General features: G+C 37.3%; 1 protein-coding gene across 1 annotated transcript; it reads left to right on the top strand.

The window, feature by feature from the left end:
* Positions 1-2460: 2460 nt before the first annotated feature.
* Positions 2461-18749, top strand: LOC128230380 (monomeric sarcosine oxidase-like). Its single transcript, XM_052942593.1, has 9 exons — positions 2461-2669; positions 4808-4877; positions 5315-5371; positions 6502-6633; positions 11742-11955; positions 13181-13347; positions 15691-15877; positions 16186-16319; positions 17396-18749. The coding sequence occupies exons 1-9, from the start codon at positions 2561-2563 to the stop codon at positions 17583-17585; spliced, it is 1260 nt and encodes a 419-aa protein (XP_052798553.1). The 5' UTR covers positions 2461-2560; the 3' UTR covers positions 17586-18749.
* The last annotated feature ends 4659 nt before the right edge of the window (positions 18750-23408 follow it).

Below are 23408 nucleotides of genomic sequence, written 5' to 3'. Positions count from 1 at the left end.
TGATTTCAAATTAGAGTTTCACTTTAAAGATGCTCATTTAAAGATAATGAACAGACACACAAAAACTAGACACATTTGATACTAATTATACGAATAATTATTGTTTTATATATAGGTGACCTCTGATTTGTTTTGGAGATATTCATAAATGGGTGTTATTCTTTATTGTCTTCAGTTTCTTATACATTTAAGGATTTTTATAATTGCTTTTCTGGTATATATTACAATGTAATTTAATGCAAATGAAAACACACTTTCAACTGGACACATTTGATACTAATGATATAAATGATTATTGTTTACATGTACTCTGATTTGTTATGAAGATATTCATAAAGGGGTGTTCTTTATGTTATTATACATTTTGGACTTGATTTAGTATTGCTTTTCTGGTATATATTCATTTAATGCACAAAGAAATTATTTTAAGTGTTCAGTATCACTTTCACACATTGTTTACTATTATTTTTTTGCATATTTGGCCTATTTATGCTTATATGTGCATTGTTGTATTTCAAAACCTTTGTGAAAAATAGAAACAGTATTATTTCCTTCATACATAGTCTGATACATATTCAGTTTGAATGCGTTATTTTTATCATATTTGAAAAAAATGCCATTGTCCAATAAGACACATGCTGTTTTTGTGTTAATATCAACTAAAACATCCATTTTCTACTCTTCTTTACTATGTAAATGAAGAAGTTAACATTAGTATTATTAAACAGCTAAAAACAAGGCATGTTATGTTATAAATGCATTTCATCTAGTAAACAATGTTCACTTTTTATATAACAGTTCAATAATTATGTTCTATTTATGTTTGCAACTTTACAGTTCAATAATTATGTTCTATTTATGTTTGCAACTTTCGGGCGAAATGATAATGTTTATTAATACAATAAGTACTACACAAATTGTTAAATTGTTATTTCATATCACTTCTTCATGATGAATGAGGTAACTTATTCTTCCCTACAAGTTGTCATTCCAGCATGGTGACGTTGCCCCCTCCCCCTATATGATTAGAACTGCAGTGTACATGAACAATAACTCTATTTCAGCGTATTGCAAGAGTTATTCCCTTTATATCTTTTCCTGTCTGAGCATAACTAGAAAACTACTTTTTTGGAATTTCATTAAACATCATTCAATGGTATTTAGCACAACGAGAGGAAGTGCACAATGACTATAGCTGTTTTTAAGCTAATTACATAATTATTGCCCTTTGCCGCTTTTTCTTGACCAGAGCATTACTTTAAAACTACTTATGGTATTGAAATAAAACTTGGTATGTGGGTATGTGGCAATGACAAAAAGTACAGTGCACAAGCACCCTAATTCTGTCGTGTTCATTAATGTACCCCACCCCTAATGAAATGTTCAACTTGAAAATCTTCAATTTCAATGCTTTTGCCTATGTTGTCATGCAGAAAACTACAAACATTTTGAGAATTTCATAGATGCGGTTCAATGCACCATAATATGCTTGTTAGCCTTGACATTCCTTGTTTTTCAACATATAACAAGTGCATAAACTATTAAACGGCGCCCTTTGATGGTCTTTGCATCAATGGTCTTTCTTGTAACTATATTGCATGCACTTTAACCTATTCTTACAAATGGAATGTCTGATATTACAGAGATTTGTGATTTGTTCAATAAATGATGGCAAATATAACAGCGTGATTGGTTTCACTCGCGCATTTAGGGGGAGCTTTTAACGTTGATATCGGGGGGGGGGGGGGGTAAATACAATTTACCAACATGCACCAGTTTACACTAAAGATAACAAAAATAGCACAAACCTCCCATCCCGTATTTAAACTTGAGTAGTGTCGAAGATGCGCCCCCAAATGGCGCCCCCTCTTACGCCAAGTTATGGCACCGCCTCTGGATTTAATATTTAGATTAAGATGGCATTAAATAATATTGTGGGTTTTTGCAAGGCGATGAAACAACTGCTTGAAACCTTTATCACGAACTGTTCAAAGTACAAATTGTAGTATGTATAATAAAAAGAAAATACGTCTATGTTCTGTTGCAATTTAACCATTTTGACCAGACTATGCGAAGTACGCGTGTGTTCTAAATGATTTATATGTTGCTCCAGTAATATTATCCGATGATGATGATGATGATGATGATGATGATGATGATGATGATGATGATGATAATGATGATGATGATGATGATGATGATGATGAGAATGATGATAGTGCTGCTGCTGCTGCTGCTGCTGATGATGATGATGATGATGATGATGATGATGATGATGAAATTCCCTTTTTGAGTCCGAATTTTGAAGGGAAGGGTTTCATATTTAACCCACCAGTTTTAACTCACATAAGTGACATATATTCGGCTCTAAGTTCAAACGTTCTAGTTAAATAAGTTCAAAAACTGATTATGTACTAACCTTATCTCATGCATGATAAAATTGTAAGGATGGTCGTTTGAACATAGAGCCGGATATATTATTTACATAGATGTTATAACGTAAACAAAACCATACAATTTTAAAAGCATCTGAAATAAGGATCGCAGAAGTTGATCCAGGATGCAGGCAGACATGACCGGACAGCGCCGGAAGTTTGACTACATAGTGGTGGGACTGGGCGGCATCGGCAGCGCCGCCCTCTACTGGCTCTCACGGAAAGCTGGAGCGGGTAAGTTAAAATGCTTATTTATGTATGAGTTATGCGGCAGTCAATTGTAACCACGGTCCCCAGGTCTGAGGGGGATAGCGGGGGAAATGGGCCGTGTTTTTACCTTCCAGATGGCCCCGCAGAAACGAGTGAATGTTTTGGTGTGTTTTTTGCGCCAAGAATAGCGGTGAATGGGCCTTACCGTGAATGTCCCTGGGGTAAGGGGGCATTTTAACAACATTTTGTCCAAGTAGGGCGGGGATTGGCTGAACCGAATGTCAAAATCCCCGCTATTCACCGTACCTGGGGGGCGTGATTACAATTGACTAGTGCATTATACTCGCTCGTTCGCGAGGCCGGTGGGCTTTGTAAGACGTCTTTAAATATTTTAAAACGCATTAATTGGAATTGTCTATGTATGCATGATTTGCAAGCCCGTGTTTACTTGCGGATCCAGGGGGAGGGGGGCGCACCCGGGGCGATAAGGGAACGGGCTAGAATACGAAAGTGTGATTAGGGAACGCGATTAAATAAGAAAGTGCGATGAGGGAACAAGCGCACCCCCCCCCCCCCACCCCCCGCCCTTAAATCGTCCAAGTTTACTTTGTATTTTTATATAGAAAAAAAAGGTAATAACATTCGCCAGAAATGCACCATTTCGGACTAGAAAATTGTTCTACCCCGAACCCTCTGCCAACACTTTAAACCAAAGAGGTGTCGGTTCTGAGGGAGGGGCGTAAGTCAAATAATTACCCCCCCCCCCCAGTTACGCCCCCTCTAACGTCGAATCCTGGTCCCGTCCCTGCACTAGCGGATTAGGACGGGGCGCACCCGGAGCGCGCCCCCTCTAAAATTGTTAAACTTTTTATATCAATATCCGAGAAACAATATGAAAATAATGCACTTAAATGGAATATTTCAGACTAAAATGTCTCAACCTTTCCTTAGGGACGACTTCAAGTCCCAACTAACCCAGTAAAACCATGCTTTTACGGTTCGCGTACGTTCTCTGTTGCACTTCCAAAGTGCGCCCCCTCTAACGCGAACTACTGAATAAGCCCCTGCTAAGAAGAGAATCTATGCCCATATGATCAGGGCAAGTATGACTATGGAGAAATCTGTATTGTATACACTTTTATAAATATTAATGTTATAATTACACAACGCGAATATGCATCGACATCTTACTATTAATTATGTATGTGATGGTGCATACAATCTAACAAAAATATTCAAACCGTAACAGATACATAATTCATACAACGGTTAAAGATGCACTCTTTCTCTCGAATAAGATTTACCACAATGAATACAAATGTTTTAATATTATACTACCAAAAACGATGAATAAATGTCGAAAACAATAGTTCTTATGAAGGACATCGAGTTTAATTTGAATTAAAGGTGCAGAATACAAGGTATTTCTACCTTATGAGACAATAATTGATCAATTTAAATATCACTCACCAGATAGAGCCGCTGTTGGGGACAATAGCAAGGTCGAAAATGGTTTGGGGCATTACGGAAACCTTTAAACAGACGTCGCAAAATCTTATTCTATCGCGTCCCCAAATCGCACTTTCTTATTCTAACGCGCTCCCTAATCGCAACCCTTATTTATCGCGCTCCCTAATCACACTTGCTTATTATATCGCGTCCCCAAATGGCACTTTCTTATTATATCGTGCTCCCTAATCTCACTTTCTTATTTATCGCGCTCCCTGATCGCACTTTCTTATTGTTTCGCGTTCCCTAATCGCACTTTCTTATTGTATCGCGTTCCCTGATCGCACTTCTTTAATCCATCGCGTTCCCTAATCGCACTTCCTTATTGTATCATATTCCCTGATCACACTTTCTAACTATATCGCGTTCCCTAATCGCACTTCCTTATTGTATTATGTTCCCTGATCACACTTTCTAACTATATCGCGTTCCCTTATCGCACTTCCTTATTGTATTATGTTCCCTGATCACACTTTCTAACTATATCGCGTTCCCTTATCGCACTTCCTTATTGTATTATGTTCCCTGATCACACTTTCTAACTATATCGCGTTCCCTTATCGCACTTCCTTATTGTATTATGTTCCCTGATCACACTTTCTAACTATATCGCGTTCCCTTATCGCACTTATTCTCGTTGATTCTAATTACAGATGTTCTTGGGATAGAACAATATGAGCTAGGACACAGTAATGGCGGATCGCAGGATCATTCCAGAATCATGTAAGAATATGTACAGCTTAGAATTCAATAAGGCGTAAACGTGCTAGCGGATTTTCGGCGGGGGGGGGGGGGGGGGCGCATCCCTACCCCCGCCTGTCCCATCTAAAATAGTCAAACTTAACATTTTGATAACAATATCAGATCATGATCAGCGGAAGGACCCCTTAATATACCGTGCAAAGTTTAAACTGTATCGGGGAGGGGGCCAACGTCGACTGTACGACCCCTCTAACGCAAAACAATGGAGCAGCCCTGATCTGTATACATGTTTCATGCATCATATTTTTTAAGATGTTTCTTGAAAGTAAATTTTATTAACATTTCAAATAAACGCAACACAAAACTACGACTGAAAGAATCAAAAAACCTGTTTCTACTATGTATCTATCTATTTAGTTATCTTCCCTCTCAAGAACTAGCATCTTTTAAATTTCCAGTCGGATGGCTTATCATGATGACATCTACACGAAGCTGACTCCGGAAACATATAAGGCGTAAGTTGAAACTTTCTCACTAGTACATAATGCAGTCGAAACCCGTTACGTCGAAGTCGTCAAAACTAGGAAAAAAGTTTGCGAAAACGAACAGTCGACATATCCGAAATACAAATAATAGCACAAAACCCAACACATCTGACTCCGATGTCTGCTGATGTTTACACCGCAATTGAACGGTCTTAGTTTAAACATATTTATTTCACAACGCTTGTAAAACAAGTTATAACAATATATTTTATTCACTCTCGTTGGCACGATTTTACGCGAGAGTGTGGTCTTAGGCTATGGAGGAAACCGGAGATCCCGGAGAAAACCCACTTGTCTGGCTTGGTGACCACATACCAAACTTACATGCGCCCAAGCCGGGAATCGAACCCGGGTCGTCTAAGTGAGAAGCGAACGCGCTAACCGCTGCGTTAACCGGACAACAAAACGGTATTGATGTATTAAAAAAATATATGAATTAATTGTTTTATTTCGGGTCCTTCTATGAATTGGTCGACCAGAGCAGTGAAACTATAACGTCTGACATTTTGAAGTTATTCTTTCTGTGTCCATTTGAGATTGTTATCGAATGAATAAAATCTCCATGTTTTGTACAATAACGAAAATCACACGACATTAAGCAATGAATATCTCTTTAATCTAAAACATAAACAAACAACTTCTCTGAAAGACATCTCACAAAACTGAAATAAAAAGTAATAAAATTATAAATGTTACATAAAGCTTTTGAATACATGTATTATCAACCCCATTTGCTCGAACCCGCTTTTCTCGAAATCCTCGTTGGCTCGAACTGGATGTTAAGGACCGATTTCTTTATACTGAAGGTAAGCATTCCCACTTCGCTCGGATTGTCCGAGGCTCGAGGTATTTCCTCCGGCCCTGGGAGTTCGAGCCAACGGGGATCGACTGTATATCGAATGGGGGTGGGGGGATTATATAGCCACTCGATAAATAAAACTCTTGAACAGAAAATGGGATATAACGTTCAAATCAACAACTATTCTTTACATCATTATTAAATTTAACTTTAAAAAAATTGAAAATCGGACGTCAATAGATAAAGTCTAATTGGAGCTCTTCCTAAATATGGTGTATGGCTCTAACTTCCGCTGTTTCAGGTGGGACGTCATCGAGGAGGAGTCTGGGATCCAGGTGGTGTGGCGGACGGGCGGGCTGCTGCTGGCTAAGAAAGGCGAGTCGGACCAGATCGCCCGACAGTACGCGGATGCCATGGCCGCCAACAAAATACCGTATGTGTAACAATTCTGTTTTTTTAGCATTTGGGTTCAAACATGTTCGTCTTGGACATTTTTCGATGGATGTACGTTTTAATAATTTTGAACCAGGAGGTGTATTTAATATGCAACTTAGATTGAGCTTAAATTTAAGATTACAAACTAAGTGTTTTGATTGGTCTGTAGATTTAGCTGACCACTAGGCTGAATGGAATCACTGGGGCATGTCTAAGGAAAAGGATAAGATCAATATTGAATGCCGGCCCTGAGCGTATTTGTGTGTTTGTGCATTTTCATATTTTACACGCCTTGTACACCATACAAAGTTTAAGCGTGTCTTAAAGATCAAAGTCCTGAGTTGAAACCATCGTATTGTCATGATTTTTTTATTGCTTTACTAGATTATAAATGTCAAAGTCCTAAGTTGAATTAATCGTAGTTTGATGATTTTGTTTACTTTGCTAGCTGATAATAAAGATCATAGCCCGAAGTTAAAATTATCTTATTTAGTCCAGCAGAACCCTAAGTGAACCGCGCATAGGCGTATATACAAACTGTTTTTGTTTTTTTTTTCATTTTCTTAATGACGTGACTGAACCATAACAGAATCTAAATGAGGCAACCTTGGCATCGGTGGGCAATTCTTGGAATTCAAGGTGGCGTCCAAGATGACCACCAACGGACAATATGTACCCGGAGAGAACATGGCATTGACGTCTATCATAACATAATCTAAATGATGCCACTCGGGCATCGGTGAGCAACTCTTGGAATTCAAGATGGCGTCCAAGATGGCCGCCAACGGACACTTTTAACCCGGGGTGAACTGTGCATTGGCGTCTATATACAATGTTTTTGCATTTTCCCAATGGCATGACTGTGCCATGACATAATCTGAATAATGCCACTCTGGCATAGGTGAGCAACTCTTGGAATTCAAGATGGCGTCCAACTTGGCGTAGTTTGTACCCGGAATGAACCATGCATTTCGCGTCCTTAAAAATGATTTCGTATTTTCTTAATCCCATGATTGTATCAGAAAAGTATCTGAATGACGCCACTCTGGCCTCGTTGGGTAACTCTTTGAATTTAAGATTGCGCCTAAGATGGCCACCAATAGACACTTTGTACATTAAAACGTTAGGACATGATCACATATGATTGACATGCTATTTCATGGGAAATACTAACGAGTTGATAATTAATAGACCATTACCACTACCCTTTCAAACTTTTGACATAAAATGGCAAAATTCTTAGCAGTGACACGAGAAAGCAAAACAGCGAAATTATGGGTCAACTGTATGGTAAAAGGTGTACTGATCATGATGGTGTTTATCCATGCTGAAAGAGAAGGTATTGGTGCTACACCATGTTGCGATAAATTGTATGTTTCCATATTTTTTGCGGTGGGACACGTTAATTACACCCGTTATGGTCTCTATTATATGAGATCGTTAAAATTGCTTAACTAGTCTATGAAAAAAATATTAAACTTAACGTCACATATAAACGGAACATGGAACGCGATATGGAGTAACATGTTCACTGAAACCACTTTTATGAGGTATGGGCATGGCGCCGGTGGAATGATAGGAATCACACTCAAGCCTGAAACTCTAAAGATATTGGCACTCAGTCTGCACATATGTAGTCAATTGGAACATGACATCGAATTACTTTGTGATGAAGAACGGCCACAGGACACAGGCAAACATAAGGAAGAGATGAAAAGCAGGATATAAACCGATAGTAAAGACCGCACTTCTATCCAGACCAAGATCAATGAATGCATTCATACACTGCGGACCATCGATCATCTACAAGAGTTGGTAAATGTTGTTACCTGAAAGATTGCTCCACTTGTTGTAAATGTACGCGATGTCATCGCAATTGTTACAAAGCAAATAAAAGACTTTGAAAACGGATGGCCAGAATCATTCCACGAAGCCATACCGCGATCAGTTACAACACAAGCCGCATCAAAGAAGTCACTTAAGATAGGTGAGTTGAGATAATTTGAAACAGAGTTGATCTATACCAGAGTTGTTGGTCTGCAAGCGAGTACACGGGAAAATAACTTGAAATATGTGTTATCGTGTGAATTGTCGCCAATTCTAACCTCATTATTAACTGCATCAGGTGATCTCAGAATTGTCAAATCAGAGTCACAAATGAAGAAAATTCTACAGGTAGAAACGTCTGCAAAAATAATCATCAAAGCAGATAGAGAGAGTTATAATTGACGGCTCTGCAATTCTATATATAATTCGCTCACCACCAAAGGGACCGGAAGGCCATCCTCACTGTACCAGAAAACAAGAAACCGATGATTTATCTCATGTGTGATGATTTGTCGACAAATGTAACATTCAAAGAAACGGGCTCAAAACACAAATTCGTTATAACTGGGGAAAATTATGTACCACTCGATGTTATAGAGATTGTAACGTTAAGACGTGAAGACATGCGCACATCACATGAAGAGGCGGATAATATCCTAGTTCAACAAATGGTTCTGTTTGCCAATCAGATCGAAAGTGTTATATGCATAATATATCTGACGACACTGATGTGTTTTTGCTTGCCCATTATCATTCTCTTGTACACCAAGTGTCTTTGAAAGTATTAATGGAATCACCAATACAAGGCCGTGCAGATATTGACATCAACGCGACTGTTGGTGCTAGCAAAGATATAATACTGGATTATCAGCAGCTCATGCATTATCCGGTTGTGACACGGTGGCGTGTTGTCATTAATTCGGAAAGGGTACAGCTATTAAGGTTCTAAAATCTCATAAATACACACTCGAGTCTATTGGAAATAAAACATCGACCCTAGACGCCATCGTCAGAGAATCGACGTCCTTTGTTGCTGCTTGTTACGGACTCGACGGAATAAATGCAATGTCAGACATGAGAATTGCTGCCTCTAAAAGAGGTTAGAAAGTCTTCAGCATCAGCACAAAAGCTTCAGTCACTCACCCAACAACTGAATCATTCAATAAGAATGTAAAACGAGCGCATTTCCAAGCATGTATATGGAAATACGCCGTCAACCAAGATCCATCAGAACTTGATCATTCGGATCATGGTTGGATTCGGAATGAAGATCACAAATCGTTGTCAGCCGTTATTGTCCATGTTGATGTACGATTAGGACCACATGCTATTTTGAAACTGATAAGGTGTTCATGTGAAAGCCAAATACCGTGCTTTAGTATGCGATGGCGTTGTAATGGCTCTCGACTGCCGTGCACTGTGTTCTATGCTTGTCGTGGAGAAGATATGTGCTGTACCGTACAGATCAATTAGGAAATCACTGTATAAGCTTGCTTATATGTTATTAAACTAGACCGATGGAACACTGAAATCAAAACCTGTCAAATTATACAAATATTTTATGAAGAGAGGTTTCATATATAAGTTTAGTCTCTTTTTGTGGTGTAATTAGTATTGAGTATATTAAGTACAATATAATTTCTGTTTTTATAACTTTGATATTGTTTAATATTTTTACCACAATGCTTATTTATCGTAAAAAAAAGAATCAAGGAGACGTGGTAACGTAAGTTTCATTATATATTTTCATGTTTTACATGGACCTCTGCTAAAAGTTGCAAATGTAATAACATTATTCTGTTCAGTTTTGATTTTTTGCCATGTGATGGTTTTATATTTTCAGAACGATTGCTTATCAGTCGTCAAAAAAACAAACTAAAATTAAGTGGTCGTGGTAACGTATGTTACATTTAACCGTGCATTACATGGGTTGCTAATTTATAATCATGAAATTATGCAGTAAATTTGTCGGTCGGATACAGTTTTATTTTTAAACACGATTATTATCAATACTAAAATAAGAAAATGTAAATGAGTTGAGAAGACATTGTAACGTACATTACGTACATGGCATGGTCATCTGTTTAAACTTTCCAATTTATTATAATTATAGTTTTGCTAGCACGTAGTTAACTTGTCAATCGCAAACCTAAATAATACGACACTTTATATGATTCTCCTTTCTAATAATACAATCGTAGTACTACTTTGGTAACATATTTTTAACAGACAGTGACAATTTGAGCCAAAGCCGTCTTAAACCAGTACATGCACACATGAGATTGTTATTGCTGCGATGTAATCATTTGTTTTTATAACATATATCTTAATATAGAAATATGGTAATTGTGCTTGTTTTTTTCCCCTTTTTCGGCAGCCATCTTGGCGGCCATCTTGATTTTAGCGAGTTGCCTAAAGATGCCAACTTGGCATCACTCGGATTCGTTAACAATAAGGTCTAACCTACACAAACATGCATAAACATTTTGTATATACGCAATTACACGGTAAAGATAAAAGTTGGCTTTTATCTGCCGTGCTAATTGTCATGTTGTGATTTTATACTTTGTTAGATAAGTGTGTGAGCTGAAAATAAGCTAGTATATTAAACACGTAGTCGACGGGGAAAAGCTTATCACTGATGTTTCTACATATTTTGCGTTAAAGGGGCTTGACACCAGATGAAATATTTGCAAGAAACAATGTCAAAGCTTACAAAATTGATACTGTTGTGTACAACGCATTGAATCTTACTTACTGATGAATCACATCGCTTACGATGGGCGGATCCAGGATTCGACGTTAAAAGGGCGATACTTAGGGGCGTACCATTTTGACTTGTGCCCCTCCCTCAGAAACGAAATTAATTTGGATTAAAGTGTTGGCATGGGGTTTAACAAATTCTAGTCCGAGATGGTGCGTTTTGGGTTTATTTTATAACTTTTCTTCTCCTATATTGAAATAAAAAGTAAACTTGGACGATTTTAAGGGGGGGGGGGGGGCGCCGTGTGCGCCCCACACCCTGAATCTGCTAGTGGTGCCGATATATGTATCTATACTAATTATTTGACTTTCACGTGCCACTTATACACACTTTAAACATGTGGGGTGGGGGGGGGGGGCATATGCGCTATCTTTAATGGGTAAACAGCTGAGACAGCCATTTATCCTGCAATTTTAAAGCAAACCTCAGACATAATATAATATTATTATGTGAGGACCGAAAATTTTCATATCTAAATGAGCACATGTATCATTAATTGTTTCCTATCCCGGAAGGTACCAGTGGCTGTCGGGTACGCAGCTGCACGACCGGTACCCGCAATTCCAGACTGACGAGAAGTATGTGGCAGTCTACCAAAAGGATGGCGGGCTCGTGGATGCCGCCACCGGAAACGCCGTTCACGTTCAGTTGGCCCGCGGCCGAGGGGCGTCCGTCATCGAGAACTGTCCCGTACTTCGGTTGACACGAAATAAGGACGGTTTGATAAAGGTATTTAAAAGACTTCATTTGATGATAAAAGTGAACTATTACCCTTGCTACCCCGGTAATCTAGTAAAGGATGATACACTAACCCTTTGACCGCTGTAAGATCACGACAGAGGAAGATGCATACCGATAGTCATGGCAAGTGTCAACAAAATTAGCACGGAAATTTAAGTTTAGGGCCGAACCGACTAACGCATCCTATGTTGTTTAGAGCGGTACCGAGAATAGAAATGGTAGTAGTAATAGTAGTAACAGTAGAAGTCGCAGTCGCAGTACAGTAGCAGCAGCAGTAGTAGCAGAAACAGCAGCAGGCAGAAACAGCAACAGGCAGAAACAGCAACAGTAGAGGTATGAGTAGCAGCAGCAGCAGCAGTAGTAGTGGTAGTAGCAGCAGCAGTAGTGGCTGTAGCAGTGGCAGCAGCAGCAGCAACACAGTAGCAGTAGTGTAGTAGCAGTAGCAGCAGCAGCAGTAGCAGTAGCAGCAGAAGCAGCCGCAGTAGCAGTAGCAGTAGCAGCAGCAGCAGTAGTAGTAGTAGTAGTAGTAGTAGTAGTAGTAGCAGCAGCAGCAGCAGTAGCAGTAGCAGTAGTAGCAACAGTAGTAGCAGTAGCAGTAGTAGCAGTAGCAGCAGCAACAGTAGCAGTAGCACTAGTAGCACTAGTAGCATTAGCAGAAGCAGTAGCAGTAGCAGTAGTAGTAGTAGTAGTAGTAGTAGTAGTAGTAGTAGTAGTAGTAGTAGTAGTAGTAGTAGAAGTAGTAGTAGTAGTAGAGTCAGGCATACAGTACATTAGTTCGCAATGTCATTGGGCTTTATTAAAATACACGAGTATCTCTGTAGATTGTTGTTAACGTATTTCAACACATACCATATAGATATAAATAAAATAATGCACCAGTCAATTGTAACCACAAACCCCAAGGTCCCGGGAAAAGCGGAAACTTTGACTCTGGGTCCAGCCAATTCCGGGTAAAATTTCCTGCCTGCGGAGACACATTGCTGGTAAAATCTCCGCCAAATGCCCCCGCACTCCTGGGACATCCTAGGTACGGCCATTTCCCCGCTGTTTTCGGCGTGAAAACAAAACCACCGCACAGTTCGGCCACCTGAAAGGTAAAAACACGGCCCATATCCACCGCTTTCCCGGGTATACCCCCGGACCTGGGGGCCGTGGTTACAATTTACTGGTGCATAATAAGTGTACATTTGTCTGTTTACTGTCGCTTTGTCAGGTAACAACACCGAAGGGCGACTTTACATGCCGCAAGGTGGTTGTGACGTCAGGCGCGTGGATCAACCACGTGGTGGGCTCAATCGGTGTCCACATTCCAGTATATGTCACCCAGGAGCAAGTTACGTACCTGGCCACGCCCAATATGAAGGATTACGTCAAAGACAAGTACGGACTGTTGCACGGACTGTTGTGTAGTTGTTATAAGGCGGGTGTCCGATTATTTAGGAAGTTGGCACTTGTCCAGAATGTAATTTAAAACATAAGCAATTTACAAGTGTTGAAACAGTTGCTGAAGTGACAACTGTAGTCATGATTTCTAATTAAGGTTAAATGACGTCGCGATTATCTAATCGGAGGGCAATAGTGAAACAAACACTGAAGTCATAAGCCATTGCGTGTTTCTCAATATAAACGTCAAGTTTCATATACACAAAGGACGAGGCGAATGTTAAGATAGATATATATCATCATTTACAGTATTAAACAAACACGCTTTCATTACTAATAAGCCTCAGCGGACACAGTTTGTGGATAGGTGAGCGGTATAGGGCCTCAATGGTACTCTTGGGGAAAACCAAAATCATAAGAAATACCCTGACACATAAATCAGAACTAGAAATGTATAAATGTCCGTAAAGTTGGCTGTCTGGCAGTCTGTCATCGTAAATAAGCAGTCTGGGTGTTTGGCAGCCCGGCAGCGTGAAGTTAGAAGTGTGGCAGTCCGTCAGCATAACCACTGAAAAAATATGTATTTTTTTAAATAAGTTTCGACTCGCTTTAAACTGCATTATGTATAAAGGGCATTAAATATATATATATTTTTTTTAAATATGATTGTGAAACATTTGGACATTGGCGCCATGGCCATTGGTTCGATTAAGATTTCCATTATTATCTCCCTTTATCTCTATTTCATTCTCATTTTTCGTTTGATGTTTTTTATATTAATAGAATTATTTATATATTAGAGCTTCGCATTAAGACCATTCGAATTCGATAAGATCGCTTTTACATAAAATGTAATGTTATCGAAAACGTGGCTTACTAATAGTAATGTCATATTATGTAAATAGTTAAGAAAAATAACAGTTGAGCGTGCGAGTCTTGCGAACCTTTTATTAGACGCGGCCCGAACATGTTTACATTTTTCAATGGATAAGGGTCTATGAATAAATATTCAGATTGTTAGAAAAGTGAATATTTATTAATAACCCATTTGTTTCAAATTTTTATGAGCCATGTTGTAAAGGAACCTTTTTGATGGCCGTGAATATAGTTAAATAATTGAAACATAAAATGTTTGATTTAAGAAATGATAGCTAGACAGCTATAACGATACTCTACAAACTTACTCACTGCCTTTTCATTTAGACCGGTTACTGGTCAGACGCAGGGTTATTTCCCTTCATCAAGAGAAAGGCACTGCGCTTGAAAACTCGCTTCAAATTCACGCGCACAAAATTTAAACGAAAAAAAAACAACACAAAGCGTACAGGTCTGTTGTTTTCCGTAATGCTAGGAATACTGAAATAGCGGATACATTCCATACTGAAATAACGGTTTCATTCCAGGCGAGGACGAACATTGAGTCATAAGGCATCTATCATAGTGCGAGAGATGACCTGAAGAAGCCGATTATGTATAAATATGTCAACCTTACTTGTATGGAATAAGTTTCGCAGACGTTAACTGCAAAATGAGTTAATGGCTGTCATTCTGATGGTTGGGGATACATGTTTTATTTAGTCATTAATATTTTACATACACTGTTCTTACTGACAATTATTTTAGCTTGTTTTAAGCAGGTATGACGTTATATCCGTTTACCGTTTCTTAAAGGGGCGGTACTCCGTATGATAAAATAGCGAAAAAAAAAAGAAAATTGTCGAAAACTGACATAAACTTGGCATCGATGTGTACAATGCATTGAAACTTACTAACTTAAGTACCATATAGTTTACAATTCATGTAAGTGTAGCAGTTATTTCGTATTTTTTCCATTAAAAAATATTACTGGGTATGTCTACCAGGTAGAATTCATTCCTTATGCGTGATTGGCTAGTCGATATTTTCACGTGATATTACCGAGGTAGGTGTATAGCTCAATTATGTCACCGAAGTGTGTAAGCCGTCGTAGCACAGTGGATACGACGCTGGACTGCAAATTTGGCGACACGGGTGCGAACCCGGACTCCGGCACATTTTTTTTTACATTTTAATACTTTTTTTACAATTATGATATCAAAGCATAACACATTCTATAAGATAATTGTCCTGAGATTCGTTACAGAAAAGAACTTTTTTGGTGCCAATCTGGTGTACAGTCCCTTTAAACGTTTAAGACCGGTACTCAATTATCGATAACCGTAAAAACGCGTGTTTGAACAGGTGTTCGGGATTTGTGTTCTTTTCGGGCTTGTAACGTTAACCAATACTTGTTAAGGGCCGATGTGTATACTCATTGGCAAGGAATATAGTTTATAATATATATTTGGCTCTTCCTTGCAGGTTTCCTATATGGATCTACCACTCCAAGACCCACGATTTCTACGGAATGCCGATCCATGGGAACACAGGCGCCAAGATCGGCGTGGACGCTGGAGGCCCAGTGGTTACCCCGGCAACCCGCTCCTTCATCCCCGATCCAAAAAGGGAACAAGCCTGTTTAGACTTGCTTAATGAGATATTACCCACGGTGTGTTTAACTTTGTATAAAACTTTGTGTGTGTTTTCTTCAAATAACACATTGCTTTGGCCTTAAAAGTTCCATTCAAAGGGACAGGTCCAGGAATCAAGTTTAGAGATTTAAATAGTTTAAAATGTTGAGGGGGAGGGGGGGGGGGGTGTACTCCGCCCAAAACATTGTTAACCATTTCTAGTCTGAAATGGTGAATTTTCAGCGTATTTTATTACTTTGTACTCTAATATTGACTTAAAATTCATAAATGGACACTCAATTGATTGGATGTGGTGCAATTAATAGAAATCATATATTTATTTCAGTCTGTTGGTCCAATTTTGTACAGTAAGACCTGCCTGTACACCATGCCTCCGGACCGGAACTTTGTCATCGATACCTGTAAGAAAACTGGATTTGATGACGTCATAATATGTAACGGCGCTGGTCATGCCTACAAGTAAGATAGTTTGTATATTCTATTATTTAAAGCTGCACTCTGACAGTTTGACGGTGTTGACTGTTCTTTTAAAAATAAATGTCCCATAATCAGCTGATTTTGGCATCAATGCCTTCAATTCAATCATATACGATAACTAACAATCGAACGTATCTCAGTTGTTTGGGATATTGCCGAAAAACTCATTTCTCTTAAAGGGACTGTCTCACAGATTGGCACCAAAAAAAGTTTTTTTCTAACGAATCTCAGGACAATCATCTAATAGAATGTGTTACGCTTTGATGTCAAAATTGTAAAAAAAGTACCAAAATGTTAAAAAAAAAATGTGTTGGAGCCCGGGTTCGAACCCGTGTCGCCAAAATTGAAGACCGGGGTCGTCCCTACTGAGCTATCAAGGCTTACACAATTACGGTGACATAATTAAGCTATAAACCTACCTCGGTAATATCACGTGATAACGCCGACTAGCCAATCACGCATAAGGAATTAATTCTACCCGGTAGACATACCCAGTAACTTTTTTTAATGGAAAATACGAAATAACTGCGTAACTTAAATAAAATTTAAACTATGTGGTACTTCAATAATTAAGTTTCAATGCATTGAACACATCGATCCCAAGTTAATGTCATTTTTCGACATTTTTTTTCATCTGTGAAACACTCCCTTTAAAGCGTAAGTAACGAATTGAATCATAAAACATCAATTTTCGAACGTAAATATTTATCACTGCCATCAGATCTTTTGTCAGCATTCGTATATGACTGGTTTACAGACATAAACGCAAAAATTGGCTAATCCAAGACGAAAAATAAAAACAGTTCTCAAAACGGTTAATTTGTAAGAGGTCAGCTTTGATTAAATTACACGTCTTTTTGATAATCAGTTGTTTGTAAAACGATCTGTTTTACTAATTTCAAGAAGAAAGTGCCAAAACGGTCATTTAAATAAAAAAAATGCTTATTAAGTTATGACATCTAGTTAAACATTTGAGCGTTTTACTCAAGCGCTTGTAATATTGTTTTCCAATGAAGCATTATGCTTCATATGAACAAAGATATTTTCCCATGGCCCAGATTTGCAGGCCTGTTAGGTAAGATACTGAGCGAGCTAGCGTTGGACGGACGGACAGATTACGATATCCGGCCTTTCACAATGGAACGCGAGGCTCTCACCGACCCAGACTTCCAGCCCGTGTTTTTCATGGGCGCCAGCAAGCTCCCTCAGAGCAAGAAGTCGGACGACCTAGATAAGGCGAAATTGTAGAAATCATGATCATTGCCAGCTCAAGAACTCCAGTAACAGTTATATTGGTTCTGACCAACCTCGCCTCAATATCACAAATGCATTCACATTTTTAACAAACATATTTTTTTTAAGTTGTATTGTGCTTCTTGCAATATCCAATTGTGACGTCACAAACCACGTGGTATATCCACACTTTATAAGGTAAAATGAGATGATACCGAGATTGAGATTTGACATGATTTGTTTTTGATGATAGGGCCAGATAGCTGAAAACAGACACCACTTTTGTAACCAGAGTTTAAATGTAATGTTTATTGTTACAACTGCAGAACATGAAATGATTACCGTTAAAAGAAACAGACCTTTTCCTAAATAATACCCTTTTTCAAATTCACGATTTTTGTTTCAACACTTACTACATATAAGATTTTAATCAGATTCTGTATATTTGATAGTAGTCTCTTATAATTCAATTTGAGTGGCAATACTTTTTATAACCGTTTTATATTGGAAATGTTTTATGTAGGTATTGACGAGACTAAAATAAAAATTCTCTTAACACACACCATTTAAAGTAACACCCTTATTCAAAATCATTACATACACATGTATAACAAACAAGATTGTAACGGTGTATTTACTAGCTGAAAACGCAAAAATATTAGATGATTGGTGAATGCTAAAAGATTTACTCTGATATACTATCGTTTCATGAGGTAGAAATATCGTAATATCTGTACCTCATTAACAAATTAAATTAAACACGGTATCCTTCATAAGTACCATTGTTTTCGACATTAATTTATCCTTTTTGGTATATTAAAACAATTGCATCGATTGTGGTAAATCTTATTTGGGAGGAAGAGTGCATCTTTAAGGCAAATCTACCTATAGTTAAAGTAACAAATAGTTCTTGCTGTGTAATAATGTGTAATAACTTGTTGTAGCTGGTTTCCATAACTTGTTGATGTTATCACTGTTTACAATGCTCTACTCCATCTTAGAGGAAAGGCTTTTGTAAATCCAATATGTGTACCTATTTTAAACTATCTGCTTTTATTTCCAGATCACATGCTCTTTGTTATGTTATGTATGTTTGTTATTTATGTCGGAAAATAGCTCATTAAGCTTATGTTTCTTGTTAACACATACCCGACTTAAAATAAAGATTCTTGTATCTTGTGTCTTGTACCTTGTAATATGAAAACTATATAAATACATACCGCCACGGGAGACAACTCGTCCAAGTGACCTATTTCGAAAATCCGGAATAACAGTAGTCTGACATAATGGACTTAGGTTTTGTCCAATTGTTTGTCTATTAATTTCGTTGAGATCAAGTTTGACGTTGAAGTTGAGGACATTCCATATTTCAAAAGTTGGTAGGGGAAGGCCAGAACTTAAGATGTTTCAAAAGATCACTTTTTATTGAGTTTTGAGAAATACTATTTTTCAAGAGAAAAACATGCATCCTTTAAAACATGTTTTTGGTGCATTAAGTTCAGTAAATTTTCGAAAGAAGATTTTATAAGTTGTGTGCTCATTTTTTTCGCGGATAATATGTTTTCTGTCAAAATGATCCAGGGGAGGTAATGTATGTTCAACTTAAGTCAATCATATGGTCATACATCATTGACTGCATTAACTGTATAGGTCCGCTATTTATATCGAGCAATCGAGCTATACCGTTCTTAGATCCAATTAAAAACAGTATTGAATGCCCTGACTACCAAATCAACAATGTTTATGATTTCATGATTATATATTTTATATAAGAAAGATATTCAATAAAACAAGAGAAAAGTATTGATTTGAATGCACTTATATATGTTTTTGTTATAAAAGACGGAAAATACAAAAAACAGTGAAATTCGTCTCCCACATCAATGGTATTGCTATAAAGAGTTTATCTTTATCTACCTGTTTGAAAGCGAAGTGGATGTTAAGATAGTCGTTATCTACAATAATAAAATCCTAAACATTTTGGCAAGTTACCTTGATAAGTTTTGCATTCTAGATTGATCTTTACATTTGTATAAATAGTCGTAAAATTCGAGCAAAGCGGGAATGTTTACCTTCAATATAAAGAAATCGGTCCTTTGGATCCAATTTGAGGCAACAAGTAACAAGTAATTCGAGCCAAGCGATTTCGAGCCAACGGGGTTCGACTGTTCCGCTAAACAGTGTTTTTATACATGTACTTAGGCGTAAAAATGATATTTGTTTCATATTTCTCGACCTACCCTACTTTTTGCATCGAACCTAAACCCTTTTATTGCCTTCAGAAATATGTTTTAACATTTGTTTCATGTTTTACATTTAAATGTATGAAAAAATAAAGTTGTTTGGCACTCTCACAGATTTACCGTTTTGATAACTATTTTATTTTTTGTCTTGGAATGAGCCAATTTTTGCGCATATATCTGCAAACCAGTGATAAAAGACATCTAACAAAAGATCAGATCGCAGATTTTCATATCACCATTTGAAAATTAATGTTTTATGGCTAAAATCGTTGCCTAACGGTTTAAGAAAAATGCAAAAAAAAGCATCATTGTTTTAGCATAAATATGACACCTGCGATCTGATTTTTTGTCAGCAGTCGTAAACCACTAGTTTCCATGCTTTTTCGCGTAAAATGCCTCGTTCGAAGACAAAAAAAAGAAAAGAAAAGTTGTCAAAACGTTCAATTTGTGAAGTGCAGCAATAACTATTTCAGTGGTGTTTATACTGATTGCATAGTTGTTCTTATAAAAGTAATTTATAGTTTTCGGTAACAGCCAGAATCTCAAGAAAAAAATGCCTTATGAAATCACAACAACTACAACAAACAACCGACCCATCTACCCTATTTTCTTTAGGCATGAAACCGGAAACAAACATATTACGCCTAAGCTAGGAAGCCGATATTATCAGGGTGGGGAATCACGTGACTTAAAGGGGTTGTCACATTGGTCACCACGGGTCACAACCGATGTAAACAAACAAGCAAGTAACGTTAACTACTAAATAACTTGCTAGACAAAAAAAAACTATGAAACTGTCTTAGCCTGTAAAAGAATATTAATTTAATGCTCCTAAACGTGTGAAATATTTTTGATTTGCTTGTATTTGAATGATGCAATCCTTGGCCAAAATTTCAGCGTTGAATTGTTCTAAAAATGGAATTTTGGCAAAGGTGTGAATCATTAAAATGCAAGCAAATCTAAAATATTTCACACGTGAAGAAGCAGAGAATAGCATAGCCCAGGAACTATTTTTAAAGCTTTTCTGTCAGAAAAAATATTAAGAAATTAACGCCACTTACTAATTTGTTTACATCGGTTGTGACCCGTGGTGATCTATGTGGGAACCCCTTTGAAGTCACGTGATTCCTTACCCTGATCATGTGACTTCACATGCACTATACCAGAGCGACTATGTCATACGTATAAGGTTATATCAGTGGGCAAAACACTTTTTAAGTTTATATAAGGGTCAAAATGTTAGTGCCTCTCATTTAGGACGCAGAGGTCCGTTGTGTACCATGTTTCAAGTGCTTGATTGGTAACTGAAATATTTGAATTGGCACATTTGGCACGTGGAAACATAATTGATGTCTTTTCGGTTCCACGCACGCTTGTTCTTGGAAACTTGGCCAAGATTCTTGAAGATATTGCAGAATAAACACATTTAACTTTTTGCTTTACTTTTTAGGCACTTATTATTTTGCAATGATGTTAGTCATCTAAAAACAGTTATTAAGTTTCATGTTAGTACATCTGACACGAGCAAGAAGACATGTGTTCTAATCCCATCTTGGAAAAAATATTGGCCTCTGATTTTGAAGTGATACTCGTATTTAAAATCAATACATACACATGTATTATAAACGTTTTTAGTGATAAATCTATAACTACTGACTAAATAATGCACTTATTGAAAATCTTAATTCCTGATACGAGATTGTAAACATGTATTTAATAGCTGAAAACACGCACTATTAAATGGCTGGTGGGTCCTAAAAGATTTACAGTGATCAACTATCGTTTCATAAGGTAGAAATACCGTGTTTTATGAACCTTTCTCTCAAATTAAACACGGTATCCTTCATAAGAACCATTTCTTTCGATAAATTTTCACCATTTTCGTTAAATTAAAACAATTGTATTAATCGCGGTACTGCTTATTTGGGAGTAAGAGTGAATCTTTAAATGACGGTAGTTTCTACAAGAGAGATAGACCCGCGAGTGATTCATGTCAGCGTTGAGATATGTAATAATTAATTAGTGTTCAACTTTATATTTTGTCCAATAGGATTGCAGTTTTTTTCACAGTATTTTTCGTTCATTTTTGATTAGCCGGCAAAGCCGATATTTATTCAATAATGGTCCTAATTGGACTTGCTAACGATGTAGCTAATCGGATCACTTATTCAATAATGGTCCTAATTGGACTTGAGAAAGATGTAGCTAATCGGATTACTTGTTATTTATAACTAACCAATAGAGTGAATAAGTCAATGACGTTTGACCCTAAGAATAACTTCCGTTGCATATTGAATACCACCGAAGGAGACAAAATATAGCATTTAATGCTAAACTTGTTTAAACGTGGTTATGATGCATTTATCAAATAAATGAACTGAGTTTCTGAGACATTCCATGAATTATTGTTTTGGTAAAAGCATACTTAAAAGCTGTTACCAATACTTAAAGTCTACACTTGAATACCGCCCTCAGATATTAAAGTAATAAAGCTGAATCTATATTTGCGAAATCCCGGCCGAGCGTTCATACTGCATGAATGCACAAAAATAAGAATCAATCCGTATATATATATATATATATATATATATATATCTCCTGTGCATTCCTTCCATGTTTGTATACCACGTGATAAATTACGTGATTAATGCTACGTCGGAAGGCAACACTTTCCTTCGAATGATGACTTAAAACAAAGATGTCTTTTCTTTTTCTTTACCATTTTAAATGAAACAAAGGGCAGTCTATGCCGCTTAAAGAGCCCCGCCTTCGTTTTCTTTCTGGGGTTTTATTAGGTCAATACTTTCCTCAAACACTCCGACAAACCTGTTTCCAAAATAATGCTTTGACAGTCGGCGATTTTGTGAAAAGGTTTGTCGAAGTGTCGAAGAAACTAAACTCTCAATCAAACGTGGTTAGTTAAAGACTGAATGCTGGGCTATGTAAGCCTTCCGACAAATCATTTATGACGTAATTTATCACGTAGTATACACACACTGTTATAAGTAGCTGTAATAGAAATGATTTTGGTTCAACGATTTTCGCGTTTAGCAATAAAATAATGAGAACTTTAAATTCGTGTTTTAATATGCATGACCCAGGTCTTTCTTGCGAAATTCCACCTACTGAGGTCACAAAAGGTAGATCGGATCATGCAAAATGAACGACATTTTTTCGTTCAGAAAATCAAGTATGAATGTTGATATAATTAGATGTATTGCATGAACTGGCACTCATTACCTACTTCGAAAGGACAACAATGATAACAGAAAAAGAATGAAAAAAAATGCAATCAAATCTGATATTCTATTTTTTACAATGGTTTAAACTCCCAACATCAAAAAAAGAGTAAAACCTAAAATATACGCGACAAAAATTGGCAAAGGACTAGACAAGACCTCAAATGATTACAGCTCATTTCCCATGAAGTTAACCACACAAGACGTAAATAGTTCCGAAAAATGTATTTATTATAACATTTCCAACAGTGTTTGTGTTTTGAACAATTTATGCGTTTCGTACGTAGCAGTCTGCTGGGATAGCGAGGTGTAAGGTTTTTCCAGTGGGAATTGTTACAACTTTGGTAGAACTCGTT

Source organism: Mya arenaria, chromosome 4, assembly GCF_026914265.1.
Source record: "Mya arenaria isolate MELC-2E11 chromosome 4, ASM2691426v1".
Lineage (NCBI taxonomy): Eukaryota > Metazoa > Mollusca > Bivalvia > Myida > Myidae > Mya > Mya arenaria.
Note: the sequence above shows the minus strand (reverse complement) of the source record. Positions and strands in the feature narration are given on the sequence as shown.